Here is a 16,380-nt window from a genome sequence, read left to right on the forward strand (position 1 = left end):
TTCATTTCTGAGTATTCATGGTATGTTCAGAGAAAGGTCATCATATACCAGATCTCAAAGAAAACCTCAATAAAAATACAAGAGCAGAAATGATTTGAGCTATGTTCTCTCACTACATCAAGAAGAGATTAAGAACCAAATAGAAATAAAACATATGAGAATTAAAACGCACTTGCCTAGAAATAGAGACACAGATGCAGAGAACAAATGTATGGACACCAAGGGGGGAAAGTGGTGGTGGGGTGGTGGTGGGATGAATTGGGAGATTGGGATTGACATGTATACACTAATATGTATAAAATAGATGACTAATAAGAATGTGCTGTATAAAAAATAAATAAAATAAAATTCAAAAAATAAAAGAAAGAAAATACACTTGCCTAAAGAAAAAGCTGTAAACAAAACGAAAAGACAGCCCTCACAATGGGAGAAAATATTTCCAAACGAAGGGACCAACAAGGGTTTAATCTCTATACAAAGAGCTCATTCAGCTCAATATCAAAAAAACCCAAACAACCCAATCAAAAAATGGGCAGAAGATCTAAACAGACATTTCTCCTAAGAAGACACACAGATGGCCAAAAAGCACATGAAAAGATGCTCAACATCACTAATCATTAGAGAAATGCAAATCAAAACTGCAATGAGGTATCACATCACACAGGTCAGAATGGCCATCATCAAAAAATCTACAAACAATAAATGCTGGAGAGGGTGTGGAGAAAAGGGAACCCCCCTGCACTGTTGGAGGGAATGTAAATTGATACAACCATTATGGAGAACAGCACAGAGGTTCCTTAAAAAACTAAATATAGACCTACCATGTAATCCAGCAATCCCACTCCTGGGCTTATATCTGGAAAAACTATAATTTGAAAAGATACATGCACCCCAGTGTTCACTGCAGCACTTTATACAATAGCCAAGACATGGAAGCAACCTAAACGTCCATCGACAGAAGAGTGGATAAAGAAGATGTGGTATATATATGCAATGCAACATTACTCAGCCATAAAAAAGAATGAAATGATGCCATTTGCAGCAACATGGATGGACCTAGAGATTGTCACACTGAGTGAAGTAAGTCAGACAAATATCATATGATACTGCTTATATGTGGAATCTAAAAAATGACACAAATGAACTTATTTACAAAACAGAAATAGAGTCACACATGTAGAAAACAAACTTATGGTTACCAGGAGGGAAAGAGGGGGAGGCATAAATTGGGAGATTGGGATTGACATTTACACACTACTATATATAAAATGGATAATTAATAAGGACCTACTGTACAGCACAGGGAACTCTACTCAGTACTCTGTAATGACCTATATGGGAAAAGAATCTAAAAAAGAGTACAGGATACATGTATATGTATAACTGATTCACTTTGCTGTACATCTGAAACTAACACAACATTGTAAATCAGCTATAATCCAATAAAAAATTTTTATAAAAAGAAAAGAAAAAGCTTTCTGAAGAAGAAAATACCTGTCTATTAAGAAAAAAGGATGGAAAAACGGACATAAAATCTACAGAAAGTGAGGAAGGAGGTCCTTAGGAAGAATCATCAGGTTTAAATGCCTTTATTATGTTTTAAAAAGTGAGAAAAAATGATGAACTAAGCATCTAAATGATATCTTAGGAAAGAAGTACATATTTTTTAAAAGAGGTGAGAGTGAATGCTGAGTTAATGCCAAAAATTTAAAACAGCCATTGTTACGTAAAACCTAGCCTATTCTGTAAAGACTATAAAAATGGGCACAGTTAATGAGGAAGTGGGCCTCCTGATTTCCCTTTGATGATTGAGGTGGCATCCACCCAAAGGAAAAATGGGGGAGAGAAACACGAAGATAAAACAAAACTTGGATATAGAGGATAGCAAACATTTAAAGGGATACTACGCATCCTTGTGTTTTAGTGAGAAATCTGGAGGATACGGCCCAAATAAATATAGCTGAAATACAAATAGGAAATAAGAAACAGCCAAAATTCATCAATAGTGGAGGAAGAAACTGGAGAAAGGAATTCCCCAAACCACCCAGAGCTGATGGCTTCGATGATGAGTTCATTCAAACTTCCGAGGGAACATCAGTTATTTCCTACCCTTGACCCCAATCGTCAGCTAAACACATATATTCCATTAGGCCAATAGGAGTCTGATCCTAAAACCCGATTAAGGAAACTCGAACAGAGGGAAATCAGGAACTGTCAATCAAGAAAATGCCATTATGGGACTTCCCCGAGGTCCAGTGGTTAGGACTTGGCGCTTCCATTGCAGGGATGCGCCGGTTCCATCCCTGGTCGGGGAACTGAGATCCCGCGTGCCGCACTGTGCAGCCAAAAAAATAAAGAAAAAGAAAATGCTGTTATACTATTTTCACTGGGGAGAAAACAGAGGCCCACAGAGAGTGTAAGCAGTGAAAGAATCAGCGGGATTCGTGCCCAGGTGGTCCTATCGGAGCTCCACACTTCTTCTTTCCCCACACTTGTTTTTTCTACTGATTGCTAAAAGACAGCACCCAAAGGTAACAAGTGGTCAATCCAACTAGGCCAGCTGCCAATCCTCAGGATGCTTGGTGGGGGGGGGGGGGGCTGCAGGGATCCCCATGGGAAGGACTCTTGCAACCAGGTGACACTTCCTGAGTTGACTGATTGATACTGGCCGGCTCAATTAAGATCTCAATAGGACTTTTTATGGAATTTGGCAAAATGGTTCTCCAGTTGTTTAGCAAAATAGGTGGAAAATATATCAAAGAGAGCACAACACAATATGAAATATAACAAAAATGAACACACTCGTCTCGGAGGACCTCTCCTAAATTGTAGAAAATATCATAACGCCATGATAGTTTAAGTGGTGGAATATGCCCCCAAAACATAGGTTAAAATTAACTGAAATAGACTCTAATGTGTACAAGAAGGTATTAAATGTGTTAAACTAAGAAGAACTGAACGACTGAGGTAGGAAACACTGTTTAACAAATTATGTTAGGATAATCGAGATAGGAAGGATATAAATTTTAATTCATGGCTTAATGTAACTACCCACTGTGTTAAGAAGATAAACATTATTTCACAAAACAGAACAACTGAATAGAAAGAGAACATAAAGTGTGTGGCCACGTGACTCGACTGAATTTGTGGAACAGATAGGACCCCGCCTAAATCACAGAGCTCTGGGGAGAGAGCGGGGGCACACGTTCAACTGAATAACTAACTGAAACATAGAAAATAAACATCACCAGAATAAACACAAATGGAACATGAAGCTATTTAGAACAAAATGACAGAGAGCTAATCTCTACCATAGTCAAGAGTTTGTAAAAGCAAATTAAAAATACCCCCAGCGGGGGCTTCCCTGGTGGCGTAGGGGTTGAGAGTCCGCCTGCCGATGCAGGGGACGCGGGTTCGTGCCCCGGTCCGGGAAGATCCCACATGCCGCGGAGAGGCTGGGCCCGTGAGTCATGGCCGCTGAGCCTGCGCTCCGCAACGGGAGAGGCCACAACAGTGAGAGGCCTGCGTACTGCCAAAAAAAAAAGAAAAAGAAAATACCCCCAATGACTCAAGTATAAATAGCAAAGGTTAAGGTCAGATAATCTGTGTTTGAGAAAAAGCAAATTGCAAACAACTGAGGGAGAACAGCTCAATCCTCCTAGGGGCCAAAGATGGGCAAATTGAAACCAAAAGGAAATCTCATTTAAACCTGCAAAAATAGTCTCTACAAACTCAATACTCAGGAACCTATATGGAAATACATATTTTCCCATATGTTGCTGGTAATGTAAATTAGTGAAATTCTTCAAAAGGGCGACTGGGCCAAACCTATCAAGAACCACAGAATGTTCATGGCATGTGTTGTAGCAAGCCCACATGCAAGAATTCTTAAAGAAATTAGTCAAAAAGGAAGAAATTAGTCAAAAAGGAAGTAAGGCTCGGCGTACAAATCTCAGACCTAAGGCCTGTCCCGAGCGTGTCCTGCAGGGCCCCCTGTGCACAGGTGTCCAGGGCTTAAGTCCTGTACAACGCTTGGGTAGAAAGGTGACCTCCAAAGATGCCTGGGGCGTGGCTGCTGTGCTGCACCTCGGCTCCCGGACCCCTCCCACAGAAGACTCTGAGTGTGCTCGGGACAGGGGACCGCCACCTGGGTGACTGACGAGCGGGAGACCCTGTCACCGGGCTTGGGGCGGGGGCCCTGGTGGGCAGGGGGAGCGCTGGGGTAAAGACAGCATTATGAAGCGACGTCTGCTAGGATCCCCCCACCCAGCCTCCCCTGCCCACCAGAGCACACCCCATCCTCGTCTCCCATCACGAGCCCGCCCTGCCCCCTTCCGTGTGTGCGCAGCTCCCCTGACAGAGAAGTCCCATCTGCCTGGACGGTCCTGGGTTTCCCGGGCTGGGGGGAAGGGGGTGCCGCAGTGTATCCTGTGGGAGGTGGGGATGAACGCGCAGAGCAGGGAGGCCCCGTCACCGGATGGGTTCCATCTGCCTGTCCCTCCGCTCAGGCCGGGATCTGCTGAGTGTCATCTCCTTATGACCTTATATGTTCTGACACTGGCCTGATTTGATACCCAAGCTGTGGAGATTGTGAAACAGGGTGGTTAATGGTTTGATGGAAAAAGACGTCACAGCAGGCCGGGTGCCAGGGCCCAGCGGTCAGTTAGCCTCGCATCTGGGGACATGCGTTCGTCCCCTCTCAGGGGAGCAGTGGAGAAGAAGGGAAGCTGAGGTCGACGGGGCAGCCCCAGGCGTGGACGGTGAGGGCCGGGCCCTCCTCCCCAGCTTCGAGCTCCTCGGTTGTGGGCCCGCAGGCGCATCGTCTGGGAGCTTCCTGAGACCCTCCTGCCGCTCACCCCCATCTCCAGGAGCCCAGCTCGGGGTGCTCGAAGCCCCAGACGGCGCTTGCCTGCCTTCTCCAGCATGCCTCGCCCCTGACATCGGTCCCATCGTCCCAGCCCTGGATCCGTCCCCCAGGCCAGCTGGGGCTGAGCTCCCCGGCCAGGGCGGAGGGGCCTGGCAGGCCTCCTGAGAGTCTCCGGCCCACCAGCAACAGACAGGCCCGTGTTGGCGCCGCAGGGTCTCAGGGCGCACAGCGCACTCCTCCCCCGTGAGCTGGCATTCCCGAAGGCTCTGTCACGATGCCATCTGGGTGCAGGCTTCAGGAAGCCGCCTTGGAGAGTGCGGGGCAAAGGGCGCCCCTTTCTTCTGCCCGCCCAGCAAGCCTGAGCACGTGCTGCCTCCTTGTCACAGCCGGGGCCTGACGCACCCGGGGTGGCTGCGGGGAGCCCGGGGTCTCCCGCCCCACGGCCCACAGGCAGCAGCAGGTAGCGGCGTCTCCACACACCCGAAGAGCCAGCGGGAGGTGAAATGAAGCAGCAAAGGGCCGGGGAAGAGCTGGGGAGGCCCGCGGCCCCGTCCTCAGCCGCCTGCATGACCACGCCCCCCCCCTTCTGGAAAGCCGTGTCTCCACCTCTTCCCCGAGGGCAGGAGCCCCAGCTGAGGCCGGGCCAGGGGACGGGACTGAGGCCTGAGCAGAGCCGGCTTGGCTTCTCAGGGTGAGCTGGGGGGTGTTCCTGGCATGGTCCCTCCCCGAAGGCCCCCAGAGGTCCAAGATCGGCCGCCAGCTGTCCGCACTCCTGGGCTTGAGGGGGCGGCTGTGCTGCGGGACACCTGGAGGGTCCCCGGCACGCAGGTGGGCAGAGGGTGTGGGAGGGGCGTCTGTGCCAGGTCGTCCCGACGAGCATGTGGCCCGAGCACGGGTGAGTATCAGGGCAGATCCTTGATGAGGGCCCGGGGCCCAGATCCGAACGCTCCCGGCTGTGAGGGGCGCGCAGGTGGGCTGACCTCCACGCCAGGCATCCTGCAGGGCTCCGGTGAGAGGCTTGCCCAGCACCCTGGGCGTGGGCCTCCCTGAGCCCCGGGCGGGATGGGCCGAGCACAGCAGGAACCCCAGGAGGGTGACGGCCGCTGCCCCAGAGAGACCTCCGTGGTTAAGGAAGATGCCCGCTCTCAGTTCCCATTGGGACCAAAACCAAAGCAGCTGTTCCAACGCTGCTGCTGAGCCGGAAGAACTTCCTGACTTGACCCTTTTCACGGGACACACAAAGAAGGCCCTTTGTTCCAACAGCAGGCCGGGGATCACGGCAGGCCCAGGAAAGACCCCGCGGTGGGTCAGCGCACCAGGCCTAAACCAACAGGCGCCTGGAACTGGGGGGCTAGGCCTGCAACCCACGGCTGCAGCAGCAGGTCTGCAAGCCTTCTGCACTGCTCTGGGTCCTTCACTTAACTCACTGGGCTGTTCCTCCACTCGCAGGCCAGAGACCCAGACTCATCGCTGGGCCGCGGCTCGCGCCAGGCTGGAGGACTCTCATGGCCCAGCATGGGGCCAGCGTGGCAGGGAGGGGTTCCCGGGAGCAGGCCACGGGGACCCGGGTCCCTTGGACCCCGAAGCTGACGTGCGCTGAGGCGGACACGGTCAGGGTTTACAGACATGGAGGCTTTGGGGCAGAGAGACTGGGATGAAGGTGAAGGTGGGCTCTCTGATGACCAGTCTCGGAAGGCGGTGCCCCGTGCCCCTGGGCCACCTCTGACCTCCTTGGATACTTCCCCAGCCCAGGTGACACCTTAGAGCCTGAAGCTGTGCAGGAAGTGGGGGAGCAGGGCTGCCCCCTGGTCTCCTAAATCCACCCGGCATTTCTTGTCTGGGGGAGAAAATCGATATGCAGTCACTTTAAAACCAGCCCTTTCCTGGTTGAGTTCTGCACGTTCCAGATTCCTCTCCCTCCCCAAACAACACCAACAGGAAGGTCTCTGGAAATGAGAGTTTCTGATGACACATTTCCCCAAGTCCTCTATAGCTTCCCCAATTAGATTACGTTCCCAGTTAATATGTTAAATTATGTTAAATTTCCGTTAGTGAACCAGGGCTGTACTTTAACGAGCTGACCTCTGGGACACGGTGGACTTGGCCTGGCGCACAGTGGGGAGCCTGCCCTGCTGGGCTCACTGGCCCTACAGGGACCCAGAGTGGGGATGGGTCAGACACCTGCGGAATCTGAGGCCCCCCAAAGCATCCTCACACGGAAGGACTCAGGAGTAACCCCTGAGCCATTCTCACGACGGAGGAGCCAGGGGTCCCGGTCCAGGGCTGATGGAGAGAGGGGCCTGCATTGGCTCAAACACAGAATCTTGCTGCACAGCTATGGTCCCAGGGTGAGCTCTAACTGTTGCAAACCTTGAAACGCAAAAACGAAGCAGGTCCACATGCCAGGGCAGGTCACTCAAGAATGTCCACTGTCCTCTTGTTAGAACAAGTCATCAGCCCTCTGCTCTCCCTCGAGAAATTCCTATCCGTGAGCAGCGATGCACAGCACCGTGAGAGCCGGCCGGCAGGGGCAGGCCCCGATGTACCCATGGCGGGCTTTATCCCCAAGTGTTCTGGAGTGTGCGTTCTATGCAAGACTGGCTCGCGTTCATCTATGTCACTTAGTGCAAAGGTGATCTCCTCTGACTTGCAGCTGTTTTGAACTGGAGTCTTTTCTGATTTCGGGAGAGCCCAGAAGGTTCCCTCTGACAGAGCAGAGCCGCACTGACGTCAGGGGGCAGGCACCAGGCAGCTCTGGCCCTAGCTGCGCTTGCTCTAGGGGCTTCCCACCCTCAGCTGCAGCCTGGCCCTGAACCCCAGACCCCAACAACGGCCCAGTACTGCTTGCTGGGCTGTGGCCTTTGCCTCACCCACAGGCCTTCGCTGCACTTGGCTTGGACAGGCGTCCTTCCCAACAAAGGCGTGCCCTTTGCCAGACGCCCACCTGGCTTGTGGCCCCCCGGCTCCAGGAGAACGCCCTGAGCCACCGCCGCTGTCCGGCTCTCTGCCTGCTGGTCCCCACCTTGGGTCCCTGCTCTCCCGCTGGTCACTGCGCTCTGGTCATGGCGATGGCCCTCCTGCTTACACCCTCACTACGCCTAGCCTTCTCTCTGGGTCCCTCTTCCGTTCTCCTTCCACCCAATACTTTGGACAAGTTTGTCCACCCCCAAGACCCCCCAGACCTCCACTGTTCCAGGAGATCCTGGAAAGTCTGCCCTTGGCTCGAGCACCAGGCTTGGTATTGAAGCCGAGCAGGACCCTGTGGGGCTCCTGGGCACGGACGCCTTTCCATGTCCCCTGCTTCTTGTTTGTAGGGACAAGACTCCAGCCTCCATGACCTTCCCTGAGTTCTAAAGCACAGATTCAAACAGTTGCTAATCGTGGAAGGGAGGGGATGCAGAGACAAGGGAGGAGCGGCCAGGAAGCAATAGAGCAGCCTTGGGCCAGGGTCCTGGTCCCTCCTCAAGGGACACATATAACAGTGTATTTGAGCTCTTTACAGAACTAACACCCCCAACAAATGGAAGATGTTGGCATTCTTCATTCCAGAGAAGCCGCCTGAGGCCAGATTAAAGGAACCAGAGAAGCTCATCAAGAGATTACCGTGACACCAGATTAAAGGCGCTCAGGCCCTGCGCACACCCTGATCTTACCAGCAACCCCACCCTTGAACTATTGCTATAAAACTCCTCACCAAATCCTCCCAGGTTGGGACACACGGTTTTTGAGGGCAGGAGCCTGCTGTGTCCCCCTCTGCCTGGCAAAGCAATAAAGCTATTCTTTTCTACTTCACCCAAAACTCTGTCTCCGAGATTCTATTTGGCACCTGTGCACAGAGGCCAAGCTTTCGGCATCATTATCCAATGCAAATGAACTTCACCAGGCCCACTGGATGTTGGCGGGGGCAGAGATGGCCACTGGAGGCCAGCATCCACCTCCCGGGGAGCCACGCTTATACAGAGAGCAGCCCCACACTGCCCCCTGAGGTTCAGGAAGCGGCCACCTAGCGCTCTTGGGGAGTGTCAAGAGCTGGGACTTTGACTCAAAGAGACCTTCCTTACTAGCTGTGACCCTGGGCAGATACAGTGGGAATTACAACAGTTCTGCTTCTTCCTGAGTCGCTGCCTACTTAACTGAGATAGTGAACGTTCAGGGCTTAGCATGATGCCCAGCTCACAGTAGGTGCTCAGTAAACGCGAGCTACAATAATAAACTCTTTTCTTGGACGGAGGGAACTGACAACTAAGTAAGCGTTCAGTAGGCAGTGAGCACCCACTGATGGTTCTGGAGGAGAAATTAATGCTGTCGATGCAACATGGGGAAGGCTTGAAAAGGGACCATTTATAAAAGTATGAGCAAAATGCACAGGGAAACTTAGTAAAGGGCAAAGTGGCGTCTCCAATCCCTGGGGGCAAAGATGGGTTCATGAATAAACAGGACAACGGGCAGCTCATCTGGAAGAAGACAAAATCTGCTTCATAGTTCACACCGCAAACCACAATTGACTCCAGGTAGACCAGGGGTTTAGATGTCTCCACTGAAGCCAGACACGAGCTCGAGAAGAAAACATGGCTGGATTCCTCTTGAATCTTGGTATAGGGAAAGGCTTTCCAACTATGACTCAGATCCAGAGGCGATAAAAGATCAACTCTCATGTGACTACTTAAAAAAAAAGTTACGTGGCCCCAAAAATGCTGAAAACAAGTCGAAAGACAACGAACAAACTAGGAGAAAATATCTAACATGTATCACACACAAAGGGCTACTCTCTGTTCTGACTTACAAAGAACTCTCGAAAAAGGACCAGAAATGGTCTTGACAGAAAATGGGAAAAGACATGAACAAACAACTTGATTTGAGGATGGCCGTTAAACGTAGGAAAGATGTTCAGATTCACTTGTAACTGGAGACTGCAAATTAACACTCCACTCAGACACCAGTTCTCATTCATCCAACGGGGAACGTTCAACGTCTGATGACAGTCTGCTGGCGAGGCTTGGGGAAACGGGCCCTCCACTGCTGGCGGGGTGCAAACCGCTGCACCCTCAGGAGAGCCATGGGCAGTACTTAATAAAACCATGTGTGCCCTTACCGTTGACCTGAAGATACAGCTCCAACAACATGAAAATGCATCTGCACAAGGTCATTCACTTCAACGCTATCTGAAATTGGAGACTACTGGGAAAACCTAAATGCCTCTTCACAGGAAAGCGATGGAAACACTGTGCATGGTGGAGTATATTATCCAGCTATAAAAATGAATGGGAACATTCTCTGTGCACTGATAAGGACTGATGTCCAGGATATACTTCTCAGTGAAAAAAGAAAACCCCAAGTGCAAAAAGAATATCTATAGTGTAGTATAAGAATAGCTATAGTATAGTATAGTATATTTATAGTATAGTATGAGAATATCTATAGTATCTTATCGTACAGTATGGTATAAAGATATCTATAGTATAGTATAAGAATATCTATATTATGGTATAGTACAGCATAAGAGTATTGATAGCATAGTGTAGTATAAGAATATCTATAGTAAAAGACTATCTAGAGTATAGTACAGTACAGCATAGTAGAAGACAATCTATGGAATAGTATAGGATAGGAATAGCTGTAGTACAGTATAGTATATCAGGTTGGCCAAAAGGTTCTTTCGGTTTTTCTTCTGTAAGATGGCTCTAGTAGCACTTAGTTGTCTTTAACGTCATTGGAAACAACTGTGTTAGATTGTATGTGACAGCTGTCATATCAGCGTGCATTTAAAAAAAGACGTCAAATTGGTGAATTTTTGTGTAGCCATTTTAATATTGAAGATGGAAGAAAACAGCAACATTTTCGGCAAAAAAGGTAAAAATGCGACTGAAATGCACAAAGAGATTTGTGCAGTGTATGGAGAAGGTGCTGTGACTGATCAAACGTGTCAAAAGTGGTCTGCGAAGTTTCGTTCTGGAGATTTCTCACCGGACAATGCTTCACGGTCGGGTAGACCAACTGAAGTTGATAGCGATCAAATTGAAACATTTGTTGAGAACAATCAGCGTTATACCACGCTGGAGACAGCCGACACACTCGAAATATACAAATCAAGCGCTGAAAATCACCTGCACCAGCTTGGTTATGTTCATCGCTTTGATGTTTGGGTTCCACGTAAGTTAAGCGAAAAAGACCTTCTTGACCGTATTTCCGCATGCGATTCTCTGCTTAAATGTAACGAAAACGTTGTTTTTAAAACAAATTGTGATGGGCGATGAAAAGTGGATACCATACAATAACGTGGAACGGAAGAGATCGTGGGGCAAGCGAAATAAACCACCACCAACCACACCAAAGGCCGGTCTTCATCCAAAGAAGGTGATGTTGTATATATGGTGGAATTGGAAGGGAGTCCGCTATTATGAGCTCCTTCTGGAAAACCAAACGATTAATTCCAACAAGTACTGCTCCCAATTAGACCAACTGGACACAGTACTCACGAAAAGCATCCGGAATTAGTCAACAGAAAACGCATAATCTTCCAGCAGGATAACACAAGACCGCATGTTTCTTTGATGACCAGGCAAAAGCTGTTACAGCTTGGCTGGGAAGTTCTACTTCATCCAGCATATTCACCACACGTCGCACCTTCAGATTTCCATTTATTTCAGTCTTTACAAAATTCTCTTAATGGAAAAAATGTCAATTCCCTGGAAGACTGTAAAAGGCACCTGGAACAGTTCTTTGTCCAAAAAGATAAAAAGTTTTGGGAAGACGGAATTATGAAGTTGCCTGAAAAATGGCAGAAGGTAGTGGAACAAAAGGGTGAATACGTTGTTCAATACAGTTCTTGGTGAAAATGAAAAATGTGGCTTTTATTTTTACTTAAAAACTGAAGGCACTTTTTGGCCAACCCAATACTTCATGTAAGAAAGAAGAGGATATAAGGAAAAAAATATGTCCACCTGCCCATTTGTACAAAGGAATACAAGGAGGAAAAACCGGAAGCTAATGAGACTGGTACCCACAGGGAGTGGGTGGGAAGGGGGTGAAAAGGATGGAGAAATGCGGTGGGGGGAAATGACACTTCTCGGAAGCTACCTTGAGGACAGCGTGATGGGCAGTTCTCTGCCTCAACCTGCCCAAGCTTTAGTTCCCAGTTACTCAACCAAACACCAACCCAGGTGTTGCTGGGGCAGTTCTGAGATGTGGTTCACCTCTACAACTAGCTGGCTTTAAGTAGAGAGATCCTCCCTGATCCTGGGGGGTGGGCTTCACCCTCCAGCTGAAAGGCCTTAAGAGCAAGTTAAGAAATTCTGCCTCAAGGCTGCAGCCTTGGCTCCGCCCAAGCGTCTCCAGCCTCAGCCTGCTCCGCAGATTTGAACTTGACACACCCAGGATCGTAAGCCAGTTCCTTGGAATAAGTATCGTTATATATAGCTTTTCCCTACCCCAAGGTTAAAGGGGGGCTCTCCCGTGTTATTTTTCTTCTTGTGCTTGGGTGGTCTCACTGGTCACATCTAAATCCCTGGTAGGAATATATGTGTATATTTATCTTGGCTTTTGAGCCTCATTCTTTAATCAAAGGAACCGGGGCTCCTTGGAAATATGGCTGATTCCAGGGCTGGGGCAGAAAATGCACAAAACGAGCCTGGAGAATCTCATGGTGCCAGAAAGTAAGGAACGGCCCCCAAAGGATGCGGGGTGCGGGGGGTGTCAAAAGAAGCCAATTTGAAGGTGCTGCAACTGCCAAAGCTGGGACAATGTAAGGACCCTTGTGATGGTGCTGGACCCACCCAGATAATCCACATAATCACCCCATCTCAGGGGCACGTGGTCAGCAGCCTTAGTTCCATCTGCAACTTACCTCCCCGTCACCGGGTACTGTAACATATTCCCAGGTCCCAGGATTAGGATGTGGTCACCTCTAGGGGCTGTTATTCTGCTGACCACAGACCCCGGGGCTGGCTGGCCCCAGCCGATTTGCTGAGATGCTCTCAGGATGAGGACTTCTGCTTCTTCCTCCCACAATTATCTTGATTTTCTTTTTAAATAAAGACATTTCCTAGCAACCTCACCTCCACCCCCGGCTTCTATTTTCAGCTGTATCACCACACGGCTCAGCTCGGATGATGGCAAACTCTGGGGCCCGGGTGATAATGACTCCTGTCTGCACTCTAAGCGGAGTCGGAAACCGTCTGCGGTGGCTTCGTTTCCAGTAACACGTCACCACTGCTTCGTTCAGAACGTCACTTGCCAATTGAGTTACCTCTTCTGCGAGGCCACCTGTTTGGAATCTGTCTACACAAATCACTTGCCCAGAGCTGGGGTCGGGGGCGGGGGCATGTTGTTCCCCAGGGACCCTCGTGGTGTTTTCTCTGCGTCATAATAATGTGCACTCTTTAATTTAAACACAAATCACTCAGCGGAGGCAGAAAGCCAATTAGCCTCAAGAACAGGCTCTGCTGATTTTGAACATCCTGCCCCCCCCCACCCCGGCCCCGCTTTGATTTCTAACCCCGCCCCCCTTTGATTTCTAACTCATGACTGATTTCTCAGCTCAGAAAAGGAGACCCTGAAGTCTGGGAAGAGGCAGCGGAGAAGGAGGAGGGTGAGGAAACCCCACCTGGCCCGGCGCCCGCTCGGCCTCTGCTCAGACCCTGGAGGGCCGTGCGGGTTCCATGTTAATTGCAGGGGCAGGAAGCCAGCACCCCCGCGCCCAGCTCCTGTGTGTCCTGCGCTGTGCTGTAAACCGAGGTGCAGGTCTTTGTACAGAGGACATCGGAGCCCAGGTTGGAAACCCACAGACACTCTGCGGACCCTGCTCGCCTGGTAGGTCGGCCGCCCACCTGTGATCTCGGCATCTGAAGGGTATTTCTCTTTGCCTTTCCTCGCCCACTGGAGCCCTCTGATGCTCCCGGGCCCTGAACGCTGAAGCAGAAACACAACCTGGGATAGCGCCTGCAGACACACCAAGTTATGATCTTTGCTCCAGAAGACGGAGGGGACGGGGCCTGGGCAGGGAGAGACGCCGACCCCGCTGAGCGGCCGAGGGGCCAGGGATGAGCCCTGTGGGGCAGGAAGAAGGACGTCTTGGCAGAAGGACTGAGTCAGGAAGGGGAAGGGGCTCAGCTCGAGCTGGGCCGCCCATGGTTCCAGGAAGCTCCGAGCCCCGAGCAGGCAGGAAGGACAGCCCTGGCCGGACCACGGGGATGGAGGGAAGCTGCGGGTACAGCCCTGCACTCGGGGGCTCCTGTCACAGGGACTCGGTCCGGCCGCTAGACCTTTGCTCCCGGCTCCCGGCCTCCCAGACCGGACAAGGACCAAACAGAACCCTCCGCCCGCCGCCTGCCACGCTGGCGCCCGCCACCCACCGTGACCCCAGGTCGCCACGCTCAGGCCTCCTCCACCCCACCGTCCACGCTCACCTGGCAGGGGCGCCCTCCTTCGCCCTCACCCTAGACCCAGGCCGTGGCGCATCCACACCCTGGACTTTGGTGAAGAACCGCAACCGCGGCCTTGAGGGAAACCCTCTCACCGGCCCCGCGGCCCCGCCCCCGACACGCCCCCACGCCGGAGACGCGGACTCACCCGATGGTCTTGCCCCAGTCGCACCACAGCGGCCTCCCGACGGCCTCCATGTCCACCTGGAACTGGGCGAGGCAGAGCTCGTGGAGGAGGGTGCTGAAGGTGGCGTCCTGGCAGGCGGTGGCCATGAAGAGGTGGCTCACTGCAACGACAGCCCCCAGACGACTGTCACCCTCCGGCCTCGCCGGGCCCGCCTGCCCCCACTGTGGGTCAGGGACTCTTATGTCCACAGCCCACATCCATCGGGGCTCCCAGCCCAGGGCCCGCCGGGGAGCCCCGTCTGACTCTGAGGCCACCAGGATGCCCTGGGGTCCCCGTGATCCCTGGAGGGGGCGTCTAGGCTCCAACTGGATCATTTCTTCGTCAGTTGTTTCTGGGCCCAGCAAAGGCCCTGCCTGCTAATAGCGGGTCTGATGATGAGGTCTCCCTGGGCGACAGCGACAGAATGGGGACCGCACTTCCTCTTGTCCGGGGCACAGAGTCTGACTCTCACATACTGTTTCATCCTCACACCGCTCCCGACATGGTTCCCAAGGCCTGCCCTTCACTGACATGGAAACTGCAGCTGCGAGAACAGCTTGCTGGGACGGGACCCTGGTTCATCACCCGCGAGGCCACCAGGCCCCTGCCGGGGAGTGAGGAGGAATCAGCCCGCCCCAGGGAGGGCCAGAGGCACAGGGTCCTGGAGCCCGCCGCCCGCCCCTCTTCCTGCGGCACCTGTGGGCTGCGCTGCAGCACCCAGCACCGAGCTCACATCCTCTGTGTCTGGATGTTCACCAATTAGAAACCACCAAGCAGACACACTGTCACGTGAAATGTTTCTACCCTCCCGCCTTGATGAAGGTACAGTCAGAAATTACAAACGGCCAAGCAGTGCCCTGCACGAAGCAAACTTCACTCATTTCCCCCAAGCCCAAGCCTGGCTCCCGTGGACGCCAGGCAGGTGAGGAAGCTTCTCCACTGGGTCCTCCCCCCACCAGGCCTCCTCCCCCTCCCCTCTTCAGGCTGAACGTCCACTGTCCACCTTCTTGCTGCTCTTTGGGGTGGGGTCGGGGTCCTTGCATTCCCTGCTTGGGCTCTGCCTGCAGGGCACCCACCCGCCCCCAGGCCATGCTGCGTCCTCTGCCTGCAGGCACCCACCCGCCCCGCCCCGCCGGCAGGCCCTTCCAAATCCCTGGGGGGAGGGGCTGCGCTGGGAATTCTTGGACTCAGGGACATGGGTGGACGGCAAGCTGTCACTTGAGGCACTCGGGCCTGGTAGGGGTGTGCGCTCAGGTGGGAGCCCCTGGCCCCTCGGACTCCTCCCCCTCCACCTCTGTCTTCCCAGAGTAAAATGCAGAGGAGCTGGTTCTCCAGCCCCTACAATATTCGGGCGCTGCTCAAAGCTCTTTACGACTACCCTGAGGTGGGGTCCTATGGTGATCATCGCCTTACAGATGGGAACTGGGGATTCGGGGCTCAGAAGCAGGCCCAAGGTCCGAGCACTGGAAGCGGTGTAGACTAGACTGAACCAGCCCTGCCCCCGTCGGGGCCTGCACCCAGCCGACTCCCAGACCGCAAGGCTCGGGCCGGAAGCAGGAAGTGGGGCAGCAGGCCTGACCTGTCCTCTGCTGCAGATCTCGGGGAGCGGGTAGGTGAGGAAGGTGGGGCGTGGCCAGAGGGGTGGTGACGGCAGGGGGCTGGGAAGAGCCATTCTAGTGTGCGACTCTGGGGGCTCAAGAGTTACTGCGTGGGGGGACGAGGCGGGGGGATGGGTAGGTAGGCGGGTGGGGGGATGGGTAAATGGCTGGGTGGGTGGATGGCTGAGCGGCTGGGCAGGTGGACAGGAGGGTAGATGAAGGAGTTCACACACCACAGACGGGGCTCTGACCGGCCCACGGTGGGCAGAACGGAGAGACGAACGGGAAGCTGAAGGCCCGGCCGGGGCAGAGGGGAGGACAGGTTCTCAG

The 16,380-nt window shown here is 52.4% G+C and overlaps 1 protein-coding gene across 1 annotated transcript in view; it reads right to left on the bottom strand.

The window, feature by feature from the left end:
* Window positions 1-16,380, bottom strand: part of RAMP1 (receptor activity modifying protein 1) — a 47,528-nt gene that overhangs the window by 16,638 nt on the left and 14,510 nt on the right. Inside the window, exon 2 of the mRNA XM_027117202.1 lies at window positions 14,435-14,573. Within this exon, the coding sequence (XP_026973003.1) occupies window positions 14,435-14,573 (139 nt within the window). The remainder of the gene's footprint in view (window positions 1-14,434; window positions 14,574-16,380) is intronic.

The sequence above is a fragment of the Aethalodelphis obliquidens genome, unplaced genomic scaffold (genome assembly GCF_003676395.1).
Source record: "Aethalodelphis obliquidens isolate GAN/ISIS:26980383/991018 unplaced genomic scaffold, ASM367639v1 scaffold2, whole genome shotgun sequence".
In the NCBI taxonomy this organism is placed as follows: Eukaryota; Metazoa; Chordata; class Mammalia; order Artiodactyla; family Delphinidae; genus Aethalodelphis; species Aethalodelphis obliquidens.